This window comes from Lissotriton vulgaris, chromosome 1_1 (assembly GCF_964263255.1).
Source record: "Lissotriton vulgaris chromosome 1_1, aLisVul1.2, whole genome shotgun sequence".
NCBI lineage: Eukaryota > Metazoa > Chordata > Amphibia > Caudata > Salamandridae > Lissotriton > Lissotriton vulgaris.
The window spans coordinates 675,668,637-675,688,855 of NC_141685.1; the positions used below are offsets into that span (position 1 = coordinate 675,668,637).

Consider the following 20,219-nt stretch of genomic DNA (forward strand, 5'->3'; position numbering starts at 1 on the left):
GGACCTGATCCTGCAAAAGGTCAGAGACTCACAAAAAGCAATAGAACAACAAATAGGCTCACTGAGCACTGGCTTTACCCTCCTAAAAGTGGACCATGACAAATTATCAACTACAGTAAAGGCCAACAAACTAGTCTTGTCAGAAATGTTACCACAAGATAAGGAACATAGAAACAAACAGCACAGTTGAAGCGACAAGTGTTCGGTCTCCAGGACAAGGTCGAAGACGCTGAAGGATGAACAAGAAGGAACAATGTGGGCATCATCGGCCTTCCGAAATGCTGTGAAGGCCCCAACGCCACCAGATTCATGGAACAGTGGCTTCATAAGCACATGGCCCCGGAGGGGCTATCTGACCAATTCATAGAACAGTGGCTTCATGAGCACATGGCCCCAGAGGGCCTATCTGACCTCTTCTGTATAGAAAGGGCCTGAAGGATCCCCACTGGGAGGCTGGTGGCGGGTGCCCCGCCACGCCCCATGATCACCCGTATACTAAACTACAGGGACTGAGACACCCTACTACAGGTGGCCAGGGAAAGGTCTCCAATTCATTACAAGAATCAATGGATCTCGCTATATCCGGACTATACAATCCTAGGTCAATGCAGAAGATCCTCGTACCAAGCAACCAAAAATAAACTCAGAGTCCTGGACCTAAAGTAAGCCCTGCCGTTCCCCGCCTGCCTGAAGGTCATTCATGACAGCCCACAAGAGGCAGATGAATGGCTGGAAGTCATATTTCTCCTACAATGTCTGAAAATTCATTGCAAAGCACACACCTGAGTCTGAAAAGTGCGATAGGAAGATGAACACGACGTACCCGAACGGACTGAAAATCCCACACGAAGAACCCCACACCAGAGCAGGCCCTTAAAGGTAGACAATCGGCGCTCACTGCAGCGGCCACATTCAGGGACTGTAATCCCCCCACCACGTCGAAATTGTCAGAAGGACACATTATGCACTCAGACTCCGAGAACAGTATTGCCTTGTTCCGCACTGTGACCCCCAAACAGCAAATGACTTCCTAGGCTGACAAGGCATCGTGGTCGGTGCACCCCCTCTTGTTTGAACTGTCTACAATCACAGCAGAGGAAGTAACCACCGCCAGCGGCGCACACATACCCCCAGGTTCAGAAAACCCCAAGCAAATGAACATGGTCGGGACATTCAGGGACTAACACATTGCCTACTGCATCATGCAAGGCACAAGAGACATCCCCCTCATTGCGAAAGAATACCATTCTTTGCTAAATGTTAACACAGTTGTGTTCTTAGTATGGACCAGCATAGTTCCGGAGCTGGACCTAGTATTGATTGTTACAAGGGTTTTTGGGAATACTAGCTTACCTCCCACCACAAAACACAGACAACCAACCTCACTACCTAAGTCTGTCTAGGAAACACACAAAAAACCACAAGCCCATCCTGGGCATGTATAACATAGTAACCTGGAACGTCAGGGGACTGGGCTCAATCCATAAGCACCACAGGATACATTCACAACTGTTGTTTGGGACCACATACTTGAAGCATTCAAAGCCACTGACCCCACCCCCACCTCATAACACACAGCACATAAGAGAGGCCCCTCCGCCTGACACTGCACAGTACAGTCCCATCTAGGTTAAGCCCAAGGCACCACACCGTACCATACTAAACACGGGTCCCTATATGATGTATCAAGGCAACCGAGGTAGAACCACACATCAGTATCACAAACGGGGGAGGGGGGGGGGTAAGCCAGAACAGAGGGTGGGGGAGGGAGGGATTGGATTGCTCAGTCATCACTTTGAAATTATTTCTAGATATATTAAGCCAGCACTAATGGAATGACAACGAAGTCTGACCAAATTGTTAAATTCTGATAGATAACAAACACATACTAGCTATAACTTGTTGGTATTCAACCATTTATGAGAAAATGCTCTTCTAATCCAACTATGGACCAACTGTATTCAAGATTGCGCAAAGCTTGACAACCAAAAAATCAATAAAGTGTGTTTAAAAAAAAAGGCTTACTGCACAATCTCTTTCTTGATCTCTTTTCTTCTCAGCTTTCTATCTCTCTCATTCTCTATTTTTTATTCTCACTCTCATCCTTTCTCACATTCTCAGTAATACCTACACTGTGCTGTATGTGGGGTGATGCTGGTTTTTAGTTGTCTGGAGACCTTCCTGGGTTTCTCCATAGAACTCTCTGAGCGATACATGGTGCGTAATCGTAGTAACCTTGAATTTCTGTGAGAAATGTACACATCATGTCAGATCATTTGAATCTGACACAAAGATTCAACTAGCCCTTTCTTTCGGCACCTCTCAGGGTCTTCCAACGTTGTGTCTTCTTTGTGCTTGTTTCCTAAGTTTGGGTCTCATGGCATGCCACACCTGTGAATCCCAATTTGTTTCAATGTTTGTCAACCTTAAGCTTTCCTCTTGTCTGTGTAATGTTTATGTTCCACGATATCAGGACACAAATTAGCTGGCTCATTTCACAGAAACAGGTGGTGGTGGTATGTGTAATAGATGATAATGTTTTGAAACATTTGTATTGGTCTTCAGTTAAAACATAACGTATATGAGTTTGAAATGTACTCCATTTTGTTTAGCTATATCCCTTAATTCCAGGGCTTAAATGATTCTCACCCCCACAGATCATCTCAATTTCTATGGATACCTTCCGACCCCATATTCACAATTTTCAGCCATGCTACACCAATCCAGATCTCTTTTCCAATCTTTCAATACTGGCAATGTGTACACCCCCCCCCCCCGCCCCCACCCCCCAACGTGGCAATGCCACATTTCTTCTTGCCATCTTCAAGCCAGAATTAGGAATCATTTCAAATATTTGCTAGGGAGTTTCTCTCCTTGCTGCATATTCACAGTCTGACCATCTTAGTATTTAGATCAATGGTTGTCTGTACAAATCCTGTGAGGCATGCTCTTACTCCCTCCCGAAAGGGCTTTAATCAGGAAATAGATGGTAATGTCGACAGAAGTTGGAGGCTCAATAGGTGAGTCATATTCTATTTTTAGATATGAAGATTGCTTGACTTCTTATATGCTGTCTTCCACTATACTCTTCAGCAAATCTTACCAGAGTTACTAAAGCAAGATCATGACAAAATGTGTTCTAAGGAATTTTCAGCATTGGTGAACAAAGTAAATGCAGGTTGGACATGCAAAAAAAATAACAATCTGACTGACAGACAGACTGTCTTGCTTAGTTACAATTACTTAGGGGAATTTATTCTACTATGCAAAATGGTCTAATGTATTTAATATTTATATAGAAAAGCGACTATACCAGATGCATAAATGTATTTGTGTTCATTAACTTTATATACAAACTATTTAAAAAAATAATTTGGTACCAATCCTATTATATCACCTACAAAGCAATTTAAAAAGTGATACAACAAAAGAAAATTACACAAAAGAAAAGTTTCTTTCTTTATTTTCATCCAATGGGACATGAAACATGTGTGTTGAAAACATCAAAAACTCCTTATATGTTTAAAGAAATTCAACAAGAGCATTTATCGAAATGGTGCACATTGTATTGACATAAAAGATAACCGCTGTTGGATGTTAATCCCCAAGGTTGTGGGGATATGATACCAATTCTAAATCTATTTTAGAACTCAATCACCTTGAAACTAGGGAGTGCCCAGAATGCCATTCTGGCACTATATAACAGACACACACATTTTACTTTGAGATACAAGATAAATAATCATGAATGTGTATTTTTCCTCATACATAATACGTAAGAAATTGTATTTCTGTGACTGTTTTTTTTTAAGTATGCATTATGTGGGCAATAAATATCCCTTGGTTCTATCAGCAGTGTTTCATGATTTACCAGAGAAGTTAAGTTTGTGAAGTGAAGACATATTTCATCTGTTACAAAGTTATGAATTGTAACACTGATGTATCAGCTACATTGTATTCATGCTCATTACATAGAGCTCATAGATGCATCAAATAAATGACTCACAAGTTTAGGGTGCCCCACCAAATATGCAAAACAGATAATATAACTGTTGTTCCCTGTTTAGGAATTTCTGGCTTACGTTTCTGATCAGTAAAGTGAAAAAAAATACCAAGATAGAAAGTGCCCTAAGCGAGCTCAATTCCAAGAAAAATATTTGTAGCAAAGAGTGATAAAATACTTTCAACAATACTGCAACTTCTACAATGTCTTTCTCTTTGTTGGATCATGTTGTATGGGTAAAGGAAGCATACCTAAACTGGGAAAAACCCAAGATCCTTTCTTAGTTTTTCATGTTTGTCAGTTTAAAGTTGCCGATGAAAAACATGCAACTTGTGTTCCTTCATGGTTAATGTCAAGATATGCCAGAGCAAATATATTGTATTTAATACCTATAGTTGTGAAGGATGTTTGAAAAGACTTGCAGAATAGGATAGGAAAGAAACATAATATGAATTTTTACAACTTAACAGCTCAATAATGCCTCTGCTAATAGACACATTTTTAAAACTAGAAAAGCAAATTCTTGGCTTTGTAAGTGTATTTTACAAACCCCCTAACAGACTCGTTCAAAACTGACTAGATGTAAATATAACACAATATACAAATTTCAATCTAGTCAACAATGAAAGCCTGAATGAATATGTTAGAGAAAAAAACACATTATTCATACTATCAATGTACTGTTAATAATAGTATTACATTGTCTTCTGCTTTTTACTTTAGCAAACACTCTACATTTCAGCAAATCGTATTTTGGAAACAGCTATCACCAATATTTTGCAAAATATATGAGTACCAAGTGTAGGACCCTGAAAAAAAAGAGACAAAGTCATTAAGGTTACATTTTTTTGTGAATCTAAATCTAAGACATTTCAGCAGATCTCTACATTTCATATTTCAAAATGACCACATTCAGAATCAAGCAATATCAATTCAGACGAATTTTGACTGGTTTCTAAAAATATGGTTCAAATAGATTTTGGACACTTTACACTAAGGAAAAGCAAAACATTAATTTCACCAGCATATTTTTGCAAGAATGAGGAGTCTACGTTACATGATATTATATGTTTAACAAGATATATTTACTTACAAAAACAGTGAAGATTTGAAGTGTTGTTCCCACATAAATGAAAAAGGATGTTTTTTAAGCAAAGTGTAGATTCTTGTTTTCCAGAAAAACACTATATGTATGCTACTTATTCTGATAAAAATGCATTAAATACTTATTTTGTCGAGAAATATTCTATGTTCTACATGGATGCCAGAAGAAAATATTTGATTCTTTAGGCATTGGTGGGCTGTGCTCCTTTCTGTCAGGGCAGCGGACAAATGTTCTCTGCTACCCTGGTGGACTACATCCCACCATATTCAGAGCTCTGAAGGCAAAATATTTGCTTTTCAAAAACAAACCCTCGAAGTGGGAGTTTATTTTCTGAAAAACAAAAATAATGTCCCAGACACGCCTGGAATTTTCGCCTATTGAGTTGGGATCATTGATCCCATGTGCTGTATGGGACCTCTACACTAACTGTAGTGATGCTGAAAAACAAAAAACAAATGCTATAACATCCGTTCTTAATATGGCTAATGATCTGACATGAGCCAAAGTCCTTCAGTCAATGATTTTTTGCAGCTATAGCCAAATGAGGCTCCACCAGTGGAAACATGGTGGATCCCTCAACTCTAAACAAAGTGGGTGAAGCAAGAATTTGGCAGGCAGCGTATTGCACCACATTTGTGGAGGAGTACCATGCCTTCCAAACTCTAAACAAGGCCCTTGGTACCTACTGATGGAGACAAGAATTTTTTCCAGGTACAATGTTTTTGGAGAAAATCAGAATATATAGATGTTTTCTGAGAATAATCCCAAAAGAACTTTTACACTGGAAAACATCATAAAAAATCCATAATTTCAAAACATAATTTAATATCATCTGTGATGTAAATGTATAAAGCATATTTTATAGTGTATGCATATAAATATGTTTTTGTTTGCTCGTAACTTTGGTATCGCTTCACAAATCTTGACAAAACTTTGCTAAAATAGTTCTTCCACCTCAACTCCATCCTGGAACGTGTAGGGGTGATCTGTCAAGTGGAGGCTGAGAAAAACGTGGAGATTCAAAGACATGTTCTCCCTATGCAATGCCCTATAGCAACTTTACCGATGTACTGACCACAAGGGCGACCCTAGAGCAAGAACCAGGGGTAACTATAGCTATTTTCCAAACAATGGTTCTTGAGCTACGTTAACATACTAAACAACTAGATGAAAATTAAATTGAATAAGAAAACTGTGTATAAAAGGGCAAAAAGGGGAGGGGAAAAAAACAAAAAACCTTATATTAACATAATTTCACAGATAACCATGTACATAAGTGATTATATAAATGAATTTAATGGAAAAGAAAGGATGGTCAAACAATTACACTCATACTATGCACTAAAAAAACATTGCCATGTGTGAAATCAAAAAACAGTGGCAGAGAAAAATATACATACAACAATTAACACAGTACACAATCAAACAACAATATCATCTCTGATTTAGGCCCTGATAGAGGCGTTGATGGGGTTTCAACCCAAAATTGCTTTAAGGGTCATCATCAGGACAATAGACTTCAAGAGTGAAAGCGACCACTTATTTAGGTTCAAAACTGAGAGGATTACCTTTGGAGAATTTAGTAGCCAAGATCGCCTGCTGCTGTTCGACATTGAGGTTCAGCCTGTGAGAATCTCAAAAACTGCACCCAAGTCTGCTGGACCAGGGAGAGTCATCAGAGTGAAGTTTCGTTACCCAGCACAGAAGTTACCGCTCGTATCCTTGTAACCAGAGGCCAGTAGACCAGAGGCAACTGGCTTTTGGGTGAACTGCACTCAGACTTCGAGGGACATAGAGGCATGAGGCCAAAGTTACCCCCACTAAGTTCATGCACTGAGGTGTGGCTACAAGAAGACCACGGACACCGGCTCAGCATCCTTAGCATTCTTGATCATCTTCAACAGCCTGTATCCCTCGCACCAAGACCGATCCATTGATTCCTATGGCAGTTCACCCATAGAGTTCAGAATTGGACAGGAGATTGGTTCCTTATGAAGTAACTGTTTTATTGGTCCCTGTGACTGGCTCCAGTTGGTGCTGGTTGCCACAAGGGTACCCTTTAGCTAGTTTCAACTTACATGGTGTAGCTATCCTTAAATCGCTAGTCACAATAGATTACAGGGATTTATTGCTCTAAGTGAACAGATGCGATTTATTGTACAGTTCATACCGCTGAACCCTCCACTGTAGTATTGTCATTAAAATCTCTATTTAAAGATATAGTACAACCTATTTTTATAAATTCGTGTCAAAGTTTTATTGTGTTGCATTTTTTTCTTACTGAAATGTTTTGGTATTTCTCAAAGCTTTACACTTGTTCTTTTGATGAAGTCTTACTGATCTGAATCAAAGCTTTTCCAGGGTTGATCTAAAAGTTTACAAATTAACCTGACTGGACCTGATATGAAATTGTGGCTGTGTTACATGGCGAGGACGCAAAACCACACTACTTAATAAACCTATTTCCACACAAACAGGCAGTTAGACTGACAATAATCTGTAGGCACCACTGTTGCTGGAGGGGAGGAGCTTGAAATATATAGTGGTGAGAGCACGCCAGAAAAATGCAGGATCTACCTTTAAAAAATAGTAAGCCACAGTTCAGATTAGACAGTGAATATAAGGCTGCAACTACGTACCTGCAGGCCCCTGAAGAAACTCAACATTCTACATATTGGGTCATTCCCAAACGCATTTCAGAGCGTGTAAAGTAGTACTCCTGTAGTTCACTTGTGAGACTTTATGACCCCAAACATTTAGGGAATATTCATATGCAGTTTGTGCAAATAGAAAGCACTGTGCCATCACTGCACTTTTACCAATTGGGAGTTGGATATTTAAGGATCGATTCACAAAGGCACATAAGAGTATTTAAAGTAATTCTTCTGTAGTACTAATTCCTGTACTCATAAATACTGTGGTGAATCAAACCCACTGTGGCCAAACCTGTACTTACAGAGGAGTCATCACCTGTGATGTGCTGGCATTGTTGAGGAATCAAGACCAGTCTACTCATATAGCAGGGGCATGGAAACCTCAAGCCCTCTTTGCATTTTCTGCTGTGCCTTGTTGAAACCAATATTTTTTCTGCCTGTCCTATTACCTTTGCTGTCTTGCCTAAACTCGGAACTCCTACTATGAGTACTTTTGTTCCACATTGTGGCATGCCCCTTTGCCTTTCACCTTTCCAAGGTTGGTAAAATGAACACTGTTGAGTTAACCATACATATCGTTAAAAACTGCATGTCAAACGACTGCAGATGGGGGAGTGTGAGTTGCTTGTTCTTCTGCCCTCCCCGTTCTTGGTATCCACAGCATCCAGATACACCTGAGTGCCACATTATCCACTACTTGCCTGGAAGTTACCCCTACATAATTTTACACTGTTGTAGCATGCAATTATGCAGGAGTAAATGGATTTACATCTGCTAGGTATCTACTAAGTATCCTGTTGTGAATAACTAGTAGGCATAAATTGTGCCATTTATGGTTGTTTTTTTTTTGTAAATATATTTTTATTGCAGGAATTAGTTAAAATTACACTTTGGTCCACTATAAGGCGATCGGTGATGGAAACACCGGCGATGGACTAACACTAATACACGCCCATTTAGCCCACAACCCAGAGGTCGGGCGGCATTTATGTTGAATCGATGCATGCGGGCCCAGCGGCCTTCAAGTAATGACCATTCATAAATGAAAGGTTCACTTCTGCTTTTCTAAAAAAAAAAATGAAAAATTCCCTCCCCCTCCTCCAACTAAAAAAAACACACCCAGAGGACTAAGTTCCCAACCTTTAGTGCAATAAGCCATCAGTGCAGTAGGAAGCTTATGATGTTCCCTCCTCCCTCTGTCCCCCTCCCCACTCCCACCCCCGCCATCGGTGACCTGGTAGATGTGCAAAGAGCGTGTGGTAGGAGACATTACTCTTCCTGACGGGAATAGCGTGTCATTATTGCTCTACGGGGACGTAGGCTGCCCATCATCATCACTATCGGTGTCACTGGGTGTGTTGTGATCGCGCAGGGCCTGCACCAATGCCTCCCACGCCTGTGCTGATTCTAGCGCATTTTCATTCTGCTGCCGCCTCGCCAACTGATATCTCAGGGTGCTCTCGCCCTCAGCCCATTTAAGAAATTCATTGCGCCATTTAGTGCATGAGGCCAAAGTTACCCCCACTAAGTTCATGCACTGAGGTGTGGCTACAAGAAGACCACGGACACCGGCTCAGCATCCTTAGCATTCTTGATCATCTTCAACAGCCTGTATCCCTCGCACCAAGACCGATCCATTGATTCCTATGGCAGTTCACCCATAGAGTTCAGAATTGGACAGGAGATTGGTTCCTTATGAAGTAACTGTTTTATTGGTCCCTGTGACTGGCTCCAGTTGGTGCTGGTTGCCACAAGGGTACCCTTTAGCTAGTTTCAACTTACATGGTGTAGCTATCCTTAAATCGCTAGTCACAATAGATTACAGGGATTTATTGCTCTAAGTGAACAGATGCGATTTATTGTACAGTTCATACCGCTGAACCCTCCACTGTAGTATTGTCATTAAAATCTCTATTTAAAGATATAGTACAACCTATTTTTATAAATTCGTGTCAAAGTTTTATTGTGTTGCATTTTTTTCTTACTGAAATGTTTTGGTATTTCTCAAAGCTTTACACTTGTTCTTTTGATGAAGTCTTACTGATCTGAATCAAAGCTTTTCCAGGGTTGATCTAAAAGTTTACAAATTAACCTGACTGGACCTGATATGAAATTGTGGCTGTGTTACATGGCGAGGACGCAAAACCACACTACTTAATAAACCTATTTCCACACAAACAGGCAGTTAGACTGACAATAATCTGTAGGCACCACTGTTGCTGGAGGGGAGGAGCTTGAAATATATAGTGGTGAGAGCACGCCAGAAAAATGCAGGATCTACCTTTAAAAAATAGTAAGCCACAGTTCAGATTAGACAGTGAATATAAGGCTGCAACTACGTACCTGCAGGCCCCTGAAGAAACTCAACATTCTACATATTGGGTCATTCCCAAACGCATTTCAGAGCGTGTAAAGTAGTACTCCTGTAGTTCACTTGTGAGACTTTATGACCCCAAACATTTAGGGAATATTCATATGCAGTTTGTGCAAATAGAAAGCACTGTGCCATCACTGCACTTTTACCAATTGGGAGTTGGATATTTAAGGATCGATTCACAAAGGCACATAAGAGTATTTAAAGTAATTCTTCTGTAGTACTAATTCCTGTACTCATAAATACTGTGGTGAATCAAACCCACTGTGGCCAAACCTGTACTTACAGAGGAGTCATCACCTGTGATGTGCTGGCATTGTTGAGGAATCAAGACCAGTCTACTCATATAGCAGGGGCATGGAAACCTCAAGCCCTCTTTGCATTTTCTGCTGTGCCTTGTTGAAACCAATATTTTTTCTGCCTGTCCTATTACCTTTGCTGTCTTGCCTAAACTCGGAACTCCTACTATGAGTACTTTTGTTCCACATTGTGGCATGCCCCTTTGCCTTTCACCTTTCCAAGGTTGGTAAAATGAACACTGTTGAGTTAACCATACATATCGTTAAAAACTGCATGTCAAACGACTGCAGATGGGGGAGTGTGAGTTGCTTGTTCTTCTGCCCTCCCCGTTCTTGGTATCCACAGCATCCAGATACACCTGAGTGCCACATTATCCACTACTTGCCTGGAAGTTACCCCTACATAATTTTACACTGTTGTAGCATGCAATTATGCAGGAGTAAATGGATTTACATCTGCTAGGTATCTACTAAGTATCCTGTTGTGAATAACTAGTAGGCATAAATTGTGCCATTTATGGTTGTTTTTTTTTTGTAAATATATTTTTATTGCAGGAATTAGTTAAAATTACACTTTGGTCCACTATAAGGCGATCGGTGATGGAAACACCGGCGATGGACTAACACTAATACACGCCCATTTAGCCCACAACCCAGAGGTCGGGCGGCATTTATGTTGAATCGATGCATGCGGGCCCAGCGGCCTTCAAGTAATGACCATTCATAAATGAAAGGTTCACTTCTGCTTTTCTAAAAAAAAAAATGAAAAATTCCCTCCCCCTCCTCCAACTAAAAAAAACACACCCAGAGGACTAAGTTCCCAACCTTTAGTGCAATAAGCCATCAGTGCAGTAGGAAGCTTATGATGTTCCCTCCTCCCTCTGTCCCCCTCCCCACTCCCACCCCTGCCATCGGTGACCTGGTAGATGTGCAAAGAGCGTGTGGTAGGAGACATTACTCTTCCTGACGGGAATAGCGTGTCATTATTGCTCTACGGGGACGTAGGCTGCCCATCATCATCACTATCGGTGTCACTGGGTGTGTTGTGATCGCGCAGGGCCTGCACCAATGCCTCCCACGCCTGTGCTGATTCTAGCGCATTTTCATTCTGCTGCCGCCTCGCCAACTGATATCTCAGGGTGCTCTCGCCCTCAGCCCATTTAAGAAATTCATTGCGCCATTTAGTGCCCGTTAGACCAACCCGTGCCCTCCAGTGTCTAGTTATTTCCCGTTTCGCCAGGAGTAGCCCCATGTCAATAAATTTACTGGTAACTTTGTTTTTGGGGGTATGCGGAAACCAGTGCAAGATCCCCACCGCAGCGTCAAACTGTAGGGACCGTTCAGTAACCCTGTTAAGGGTGTCCCCTACCAGCGTCCAATATGAGGACAAAGCGGAGCAGGACCATAACATGTGAATAAGGTCAGCCCCAAGCGTCCGGCATCTAGGGCAGGCCGCCGTGTCCGAGGCAAAGTATTTTTGTATCTTCTCCGGGGTCAGGTAGGCGCGGTGCAGTATGTAAAAGTGGACGAATTGGAACTGAGCGTTACGCGTGCTCTTCCAGGCCCGGCGCATCAACTGGCCCCACGTGTCTCCGGGATGTCCCTCCCCATGTCTGCCTCCCACCGGGTCCTGAGTGTGTCCAATGGGGGTAGCCGCTAGTTGATCATCCTGGAGTATAAGCACGTTACAGCTTTGACCGTTCCCGCCGCCATCATGACATATTGACACGCCGCTGACGTCTGTGGTTCCTCAAAACCATTCTGCCAGTGTGCTTGGAGTGCCCTTGTGACCGCCGCATGAAGCAAGAAGTCACCCCGGGGGATGTCAAAGCGGTCTAGAATCGCCTGGAAAGGCAACAGCACTCCATCCTCATAAAGGTCACCTATGATCTGTATTCCCGCGTCCTCCCAAACCCGTAGTTCTGACCAATCGCCACCATGCGGCAATGCAGTGAGCATCCCAAGTGGGATTTCTGGGGCATAGGGGTGTTTCATTCCCGACTTGCGTTGCACCCGGTTCCAGCACAATCGTATAGTGCGTTCCTCCTGTGTGAGGTCCCTCAGAGCCAGCCTCTGTTGCAGTGCAATATAGGATAGAACGTGTCTGGGTATGCCCAGCCCCCGCTCCTCCTCCGGGCCTCGAAACTCCCGTGCTATCTCCTGAGTGTAGGTCTGTAGTTGGGCGGCCAAGTAATATGTTTCAAAGTCGGGTACCGCCAACCCCCCTCCGCTTTAGGTCTCATTAGGGTCTTAAGTGCAACTCTGCGGCGGCCCGATCCCCAAAGGAACGCCACGAGCAGAGAGCTCAAGTTCCGGAAGACGGCTGGTGGGATCCAGACCGGAAGCGTCCTGAAGTAATATAGTAGCCGAGGAAGCGCCACCATCTTCAGCAGTGCAATACGTCCTGCCACCGATAGCGGCAGGGTGGCCCAGAAGGCCATGCTACCCTTTAACGCCCGGACGCATCGGGAAATGTTGCCCTCCAGGATGTCAGCAGGGCTGTGATAGATGTACACCCCCAGATATTTAAGGCAGCTAGGCACCCATCTGATCGCCCTAGGAGTGTCGGGTTGGGGCTCTCCCTCGCGAACCGGGAACAGGCAAGTTTTCGCCCAATTCACCCTGAGGCCCGACATCTCACCGAAAGCAGTGAGTACTGCGTCGGCCCCGGCCAAGGCTTCTCCAGCATCCTCTAGGAAAAGCAACAGGTCGTCAGCATAGAGGGAAATATACTGCTGCCCCGACAAGGTCCGCAATCCTCTGTAATAGGCCCCGTTCCGAATCAACAGCGCCAGGGGTTCCACCGCGAGCGCAAAGAGCAGCCGGGACAATGAGCAGCCCTGCCTCGTGCCTCGCTCCACCGGGTATTGTTGGGAAATCAGCGGGCCTGATCGTACTCTAGCCATCGCCGAGGTGTGTAGCACCGCGGTCCATCGCAGGAACCCTTCCCCCAGGTCAAAGCAACCAAGCATTCTACGGAGGTATTCCCACTCTAAGCTGTCAAACGCCTTCTCCAGGTCAATTGAGAGGATCATGGGATGGGGGGCCTCGCCGTGGTCCTCCTCCAACAGACGGAGCAAGCAACGGATGTTCATCGTAGTATTACGGTTGGGGATGAATCCCGCCTGGTCTTTATTCACTAGGGAGCCCATGTGACCCAGCAATCTCGAGGCCAGAATGCTGCTCAATATCTTATAATCGACCGTAAGCATCGAGAGCGGCCTGTAAGACGCCGGGTCGTTGCCCTCCTTATCGGGTTTGAGCAGGGGGACCACCAGGGCTTCACGCATCGAACCTGGAATGCACCCCAGACGCTTCGCCTCCCTGTAGACTATCAAATGCCGCGGGGCCAGGAGGTCAACGTAGGTGGAGTAGAACTCCACTGGAAGTCCGTCCAGGCCTGGGGTCTTGTTTTGAGATATCTTTTTTATGGCGCTGCGGATCTCCCCAAGTCATTCGCCTGTTCAGGCTCCAGAGCAGGGATAGGTAAATCCTATAAGAAGTCATCAATGGGGGTAGTGTCCGGTGACATCCTACTTCAGTACAATTCTTCATAGTAGCTCAGAAAACAACTAAGGATCTCGCATTGGGTATAAACCTCTATGCCCTCCGCATCCCGCATAGCCACCGTGAGAGAGGAGCGCCTCGTACGGTTAGCCAGCCAAGCCAGGAGCGCTCCTGATTTATCACCCTCAGCAAGCGACCTGGTCAGATAAGCCTTGTAGTCGAAACTACGTAGCCGTTCAACTTCAACAGCCACTGCTTCCTTCGCCGCCGCAGTCTGTTGTTGATGCTCCTGGCGGCCGGGACGGAGGAGCTCCATCTCGCGGAGTTTCCGATCAGCTTTAGCAAGGTCCTCTAGAGTGTCTTCCAGTTCACTCCGGAACACCAGATCTTCCAACATCTCGGGGCGTCGCCTCCAAGTTGGAACGCAGGGGGTACCCGGGAGCCACCTAAAGTCGGCCAGTAGAGGATTGTGGTCAGAGATGGTACTCGCTAGATACTCAGACCTCACGGCCGTGGACACTAGTTCCGCCGACCCCAACAACCCATCCAACCGCACATGCAGTTCGTGCCTGCCGAAGAAATGGGAGTAGTCTCGGGCATGTGGGTGCTGGGCTCGCCAAATGTCCGTCAGTCCCCACTTAGTCTGCCATTCCAGTCTACCCTTGGCTACCCGGTGGGTTGGTGAGTCCGGAAGGGGAGGGTGAGATCTGTCGAGATCAATGTCCACCACCGAGTTGAAGTCTCGCCCGAGCAAAAGAGGTCCCGATAGATAGTGGGCCAGAGAGCCCGACAGCGCAGCCAAAAAGGCCAGCTGGTCCACGTTAGGCACATAAATGCTGCAAATGTTCAGATCCTTTCCCCCCCAGTTTGCCGGCTATGGCCACAAACCTCCCCTCCGGATCCACAGTGTGTTTAGTTACCTGCAGGGGAACCCCGGCCCGCACCCAGATCAGCGCGCCCCTAGCATAAGCTGAGTATGTGGTGTTGTATAACTGCCCTCTCCACCTACGCTGCAACGCCAATCCCTCTGTCTTCGTAAGATGTGTCTCTTATAGCAGCGCAATCTGTACGCCTCTACGCACCAGGTAAGCGCGGACCTTATGTCGCCTGGACATGGAATGCAGACCGCGTACATTCCAGGTAATGCACTTCAAGGTTGTTAGATCAGCCATTGTCCCATGGTATCTCATCAAGTCTCCCCCAACAATGCTCAAGTACAGTTAAGCACAGTGTAAGCCCCGCACCGATGGCGTGTCTTCCCCCCAACAACAACACAAAACAACCCCCGAACACTCCCCCCCCCCCACCCTCCCCAGAACAGGTCCCAAATAGTACCATCTAGTTCCCATCCAAACTGCACCCACAAAAAAAAAAACTAACCTGACGGTAGCCACCGCAGGTGAGCCTTAAGGGCAAAGTGGGGGCCGAGCGTCGATAGGGGGTGTCCGCACCTCGAAGCTACCGAAGTGCGATCGAGCCCTAAGTTATGAAGGCTGAAAATGGGTTTGACCCCAACCCACCTCACATCCAGTCATCCAACAGTTCCCACAGAGATTCACCCCCCCTCCCACCGCCTCTCCCCTCCGTTGAAACCGGCTCACCCGAAATCACCCCTGTCCATCGAGAAGGCCCTCCGCTGTCTCTGGGGTTATCACAGGGAGGTTCACACTATCAGTCTCAGAGTCCTCCGTGTCCGTGTGGCCCCCACCTCCGCCGGGCTCCGAGTCTTCAATTATGGGTCCACCTTGGGAGCCTGACATACTGGATACCATCTCCAACACCCCCCGCCATTCCGCTGTAGTCTCCACTGCCGAGGGTCGGCCAAGTCTGCCTCGGCGATTCCGGATCCTTTTAGACCTCCGCTGTAGGCCTACCTGCGAGGTAGTCGAGTAGGAGGACCCAGGACCATCCTTGCCAGCTCTGTAAAGTTCAAGCCAACTGCATGCGTCCTCCGGGGTATCGAAGAATTTGTTCGTGCCATCCAGGATGATGCGGAGCCTTGCTGGGAATAGCAAAGAATACTGGATGCTCTCACTCCTCAGTTCTCGTTTGATCGCTAAGAAGGAGGCTCGCTACCACTGGGTCTCATAGGTGTAGTCTGGAAAAATGTTCACCTGACTGTTTGCCACATGGTACGGCCCATTTTTTCTGGCGGCATTGAGAAGCAAGTCTCTGTCGCGGAAATGTAGTAGCCGCGCCACCACCGGGCGTGGGGGTCGGCCCAGTTGCGGCGGCCTGGACGGCACCCTGTGCGCCCGTTCCAGAGTGTAAAAGGAGGAAAGTCCCTCGGGTGCCACCACAGTCCTGAGCCAGTCCTCCAAATAGGCCACCATGTCACCACCTTCGATTTTTTCCGGTAGGCCCACCACACGGATGTTATTCCTTCTATTTCGCCCTTCTGCGTCTTCCGCCCTTCTTTCCAGAGCATCTATGCGGGTCAGAGCGTCCTTCATGGTGGCGGCTAAAGTTTTTTGCGCAGGTTCTAAGATTCCCACCGAGCTCTCCACTTCCTTAACTCTGTCCGAGAGCTTACCGTGGTCCGCCCTGAGCAAGCCCAGGCTCATCGCGACCTGGGCAATGTCTTGTTGGAGGGCCGACCGTGTATCAGTGATCGCCGCCAGGATCCTGTCGAGTTGTTGTTGGAGGTGTGGGCTCCCCGACCTCTCCGGATCCAAACGATCGTCTTTATCAGGCGCCTCCACATCCGAGGCGGCCTGAGTGCCACCCTTAGTACTCTTCGGCTTCACCATGGCGGCCGCGGTCTCCAGTGGTGTACCCGGTGCTCGCCCAGTCAAGGGAGGGTCAATCAGATTGCCTTTGGTTGCCATCGAAGGACCCGTGCCGATGCGGACCGCAGGTCGGTCCCCGGTGTGGTGGCAGGAGATATCTCAACTACTCGTAAACCAGTTGCACAGAGCTGGGTGCTCTCCCATGCGGGCTTATCCGACCGCTGAGAGTGTTGGAAGTCAGTGATAGTTTCAGTGGGAATTCGCAGGCTCTGCGAGGTCGCCGGGATCAGGCAGCAATGGCGTCCGTCGTAGATGCCACATGGCGTGGGCACCCAACAAACCTTTCCCCTGCCAGGCCGCGGAGGCAATGGGCCGGGCGAAGGCCAGCAGCCTCTCTGCTGGAAGCAAAAGGGCGGTATGGGGGGGGAGAAGGGTCACTATCAGGCAGTAGTGCACAGCCGGGGTCTTCGATCTCCTCGAGGCACCGTCGCCTTCGTCACCAACTGCAGGCCTTGTCGACCACCAGGTTTGGCCTATGTGGATTCTGTGACTAGGCCGTGCTCCGTCCAGCCACTCTCGCTGTCCCCCAGTTCCCGGGCTGGGCTCAAAACTCTCCCAGTGTGGTGCAAGTGGGCCCACACGCTGCCGATTCCAAGGACCAATATGGCATAGGTCTGTGTCGTTTCGAGCAGGACGGCGTGTCCGGCCGCTCCCCCTTCCCTTCGCAGCTTCGTGGCGTAGTCAGGGCTCGGCCGAGCTGCGGTCTCGATGGGCACCGCTTGGAAAGTTCACAGGTGTCTCCAGTCACTCAGGCAGTCGGCACTGGCGTCGTTCCTCCAGAGGGGGAAGGAAGAAGAAGGTGTCGCCGGAGTCACCGGTCCTCCTAGGCCCGCGGGCCGCTTCAGGACCATGGAGACGGAGCGGGCGCCATCTTGAGCTCCGCTCCGCTCGCCCCGTGGGTTCTCGTTCACCTCGATCGGGCCTCGCTGCAGGTCTCCAAAGTCACCCCCCGGTTCAGTACCCACAGCGCTCAACGATCTGGGGGTCGGGGTGCCCGTGTCGCCCGGGAATCAGGATTAATGGCGGCTCGATCGCGGAGCCGAGCGCTCAGGCGACCTCCACCATCGGCGCTCAAGCCACGCCCCTGCCATTTATGGTTGTTAATATATGTTTACAGACAAAATTCATATTTGTCAACCAGGCCCATAATCATAAGTTAGATTCTGAATTCACATTGCTTGTAAGTTATTTACTACAAATACATTCTCTGAGGCCTAGCAAATTAATTAACTTATCTATGGAGTTCTGATTCTGAAATTATAAGCTGCTGAGAATGCACTTCAGAATCAGAGGCATTCTGGCTACAAGAAAATTTCCATTCCACAGTTCAACATTCTCAACAAGAAGTGGGTACAGCAAAGTAATTGTTGAAGAAGAATTACAAGTATCAACAACATAGTATTTGTAATGAACACAACTAATAGAAATATGATTTTATATATGGACCATTTATAGCTAGTAACTGGTGAGATGGAGACCCAATTGATGTGCTATAACACTACAGTGCTCAATCAATATTTATGTCAGCTTAAAAAAGCTATATAAAAACACATGATACATCAACATCAGATTCAAATTACTGAACATTAGCAGCAATATCTCAAATCAAGGAACAGTATGCAAATGTTCAATTGTTGCCTTGACTCAATGGCTGAAGGTGTGTTCTTTGAACTACTATTTCTCTTTAATCAGTGCCCCTTTTTGGGTATGCTCTTATAACATTTGTAACTTCCGTACTGCAAACTTGTTATCAGCTGGAAATAGAAGGGGAACTTTTAGATCAGATCGGTGAAGAAGGTAGCAGAACATCCTTGCAGTATGTAGTGTTGAGGAACAAGAGCTGTAGCAGCAGCTGGGGTCACCACTCCTTAGGATAACTCTAAAATTATTATCCATCAATCTGTTATTGCTACATCTGGATACAGTTTTTAAAGTGCAATTAGTGCTTACAGTCAATGGTCAAAAGTGCAAGCAAACTACTAGTTGTCTTTAGTCGATCCTCATTTTTAAACATGTTTTATTAATCTTTTTGACTTCCAATATGCATGTATAAAAGCAGCTACAGGTAAGCTTATGCATTTGACATATGAAAGAGACAGTGCTTCCTCACAGTGTATGATGGTAAAACTTACGAAATGTGGCCACAGATATGTCCTCCTCACATGGAGCAATCTTTCAGACAGGATCTTAAAGGGCATAGTTGTTACAGCGTCACCAACAGAACAGTGCCACAAGTCAGCGCCAGGGGAATCCATGAGTCTGACTTTGGTATAGGCAAGGACAGGAAGAGATCCTGTTTTGAAATTCAAATACATTGACCTTTTTCTTCCACAAAGATGTGATTGAGATAGGGTTCTTATGAAATTCCATTTTTTATTTCCAAGTATTGTATCAACAATTGTCTTCTTTTGGCTGGATCTCTTCTCTTAATAAAGGCCCAGTATTGACTCTTCATTTACTGACTACTGCCTTTAATCATAAATTCTGGATTTTTCCATTGGTCTTGACATCCTATGTTGATAAGTATTTTTCGGCCATGCCTAAACCAAGATAGTAAGTTGTAATTTGCTGACCCACGGAGATCCTGAAGAGATTTCAAATACATTTTAAGGTCAGGATTGGAGCATAAACAGACCCAATACACAGCTGGTTGCAGTGCAGTATGATCTTGAAGTTTTGTCATGCCACGTTCTGCTCTTAGCACAACATTGGTGTACCTGGGCCAAGGTGTAAAGGACACGTTGTTCACAGTAGTTTTCAATTCAATTCAATACGTAACTTAACATCAAAATGGAGAGATGGAGGTCCAGCTATTTGCCCAGTTTGTGGGGAAGGAAAGGAAACGTTGGGTCACTTTTTGTTCTCCTGTTATGCATATTCTGCTCCCAGACGTGTTTGGTTGGCTCCCATGTGCAGAAACCTGGGTACTAAAAGTAGCATGGTAGCTCTACGCATTGTAAAAACTACCTCCTTAAACTGGATTATAATAGCGACTGCAAAGTATCTGGGGTGGGCGTGGGTAATTAGGCAGAGATTGCTAGTAGGGTAACTACTCTCTGCTTAGTTGAACAGAGACTGCTAGATTATCTATTCTCTGTTCCCATGCGAGGTGTCTTATCTGATGAACAATTTTAAAAATTACATTGATTTTTAACAGTGATACTGGATTGCTTTTTTTTAATCTGTCTTTTTACCATATGAACTTTGCACCTTGGATTGTATATAACAGGATGAAATGTAATTCTAATTGTCTTTTTAATGTGTATTGTGCTTAAGTCATATTCGATCTTGTAATTTAATTGTATTTTTATTATGTGTTTGTTTGTCTGCTTTTATGAGTAATACTCGAATAAAGCACTTTTGAATTGAATTGAATTGAAATGTTTCTAGCTTCAATAGAAAAATTGGCCGATAACTGGCGGGAGAATTTTTGGCAGTGTCCAGTATACATGATTATCCCGGTAGATGTCTGAGGGAACTCTGACTAG

At 45.5% G+C, this 20,219-nt stretch overlaps 1 protein-coding gene across 1 annotated transcript in view; it reads right to left on the reverse strand.

The window, feature by feature from the left end:
- Positions 1 to 3,477: 3,477 nt before the first annotated feature.
- Positions 3,478 to 20,219, reverse strand: part of LOC147747646 (ferric reductase 1-like) — a 264,051-nt gene continuing 247,309 nt past the window's right edge. Inside the window, exon 6 of the mRNA XM_086936342.1 lies at positions 3,478 to 4,812. Within this exon, the coding sequence (XP_086792468.1) occupies positions 4,735 to 4,812 (78 nt within the window). The 3' untranslated portion in view covers positions 3,478 to 4,734. The remainder of the gene's footprint in view (positions 4,813 to 20,219) is intronic.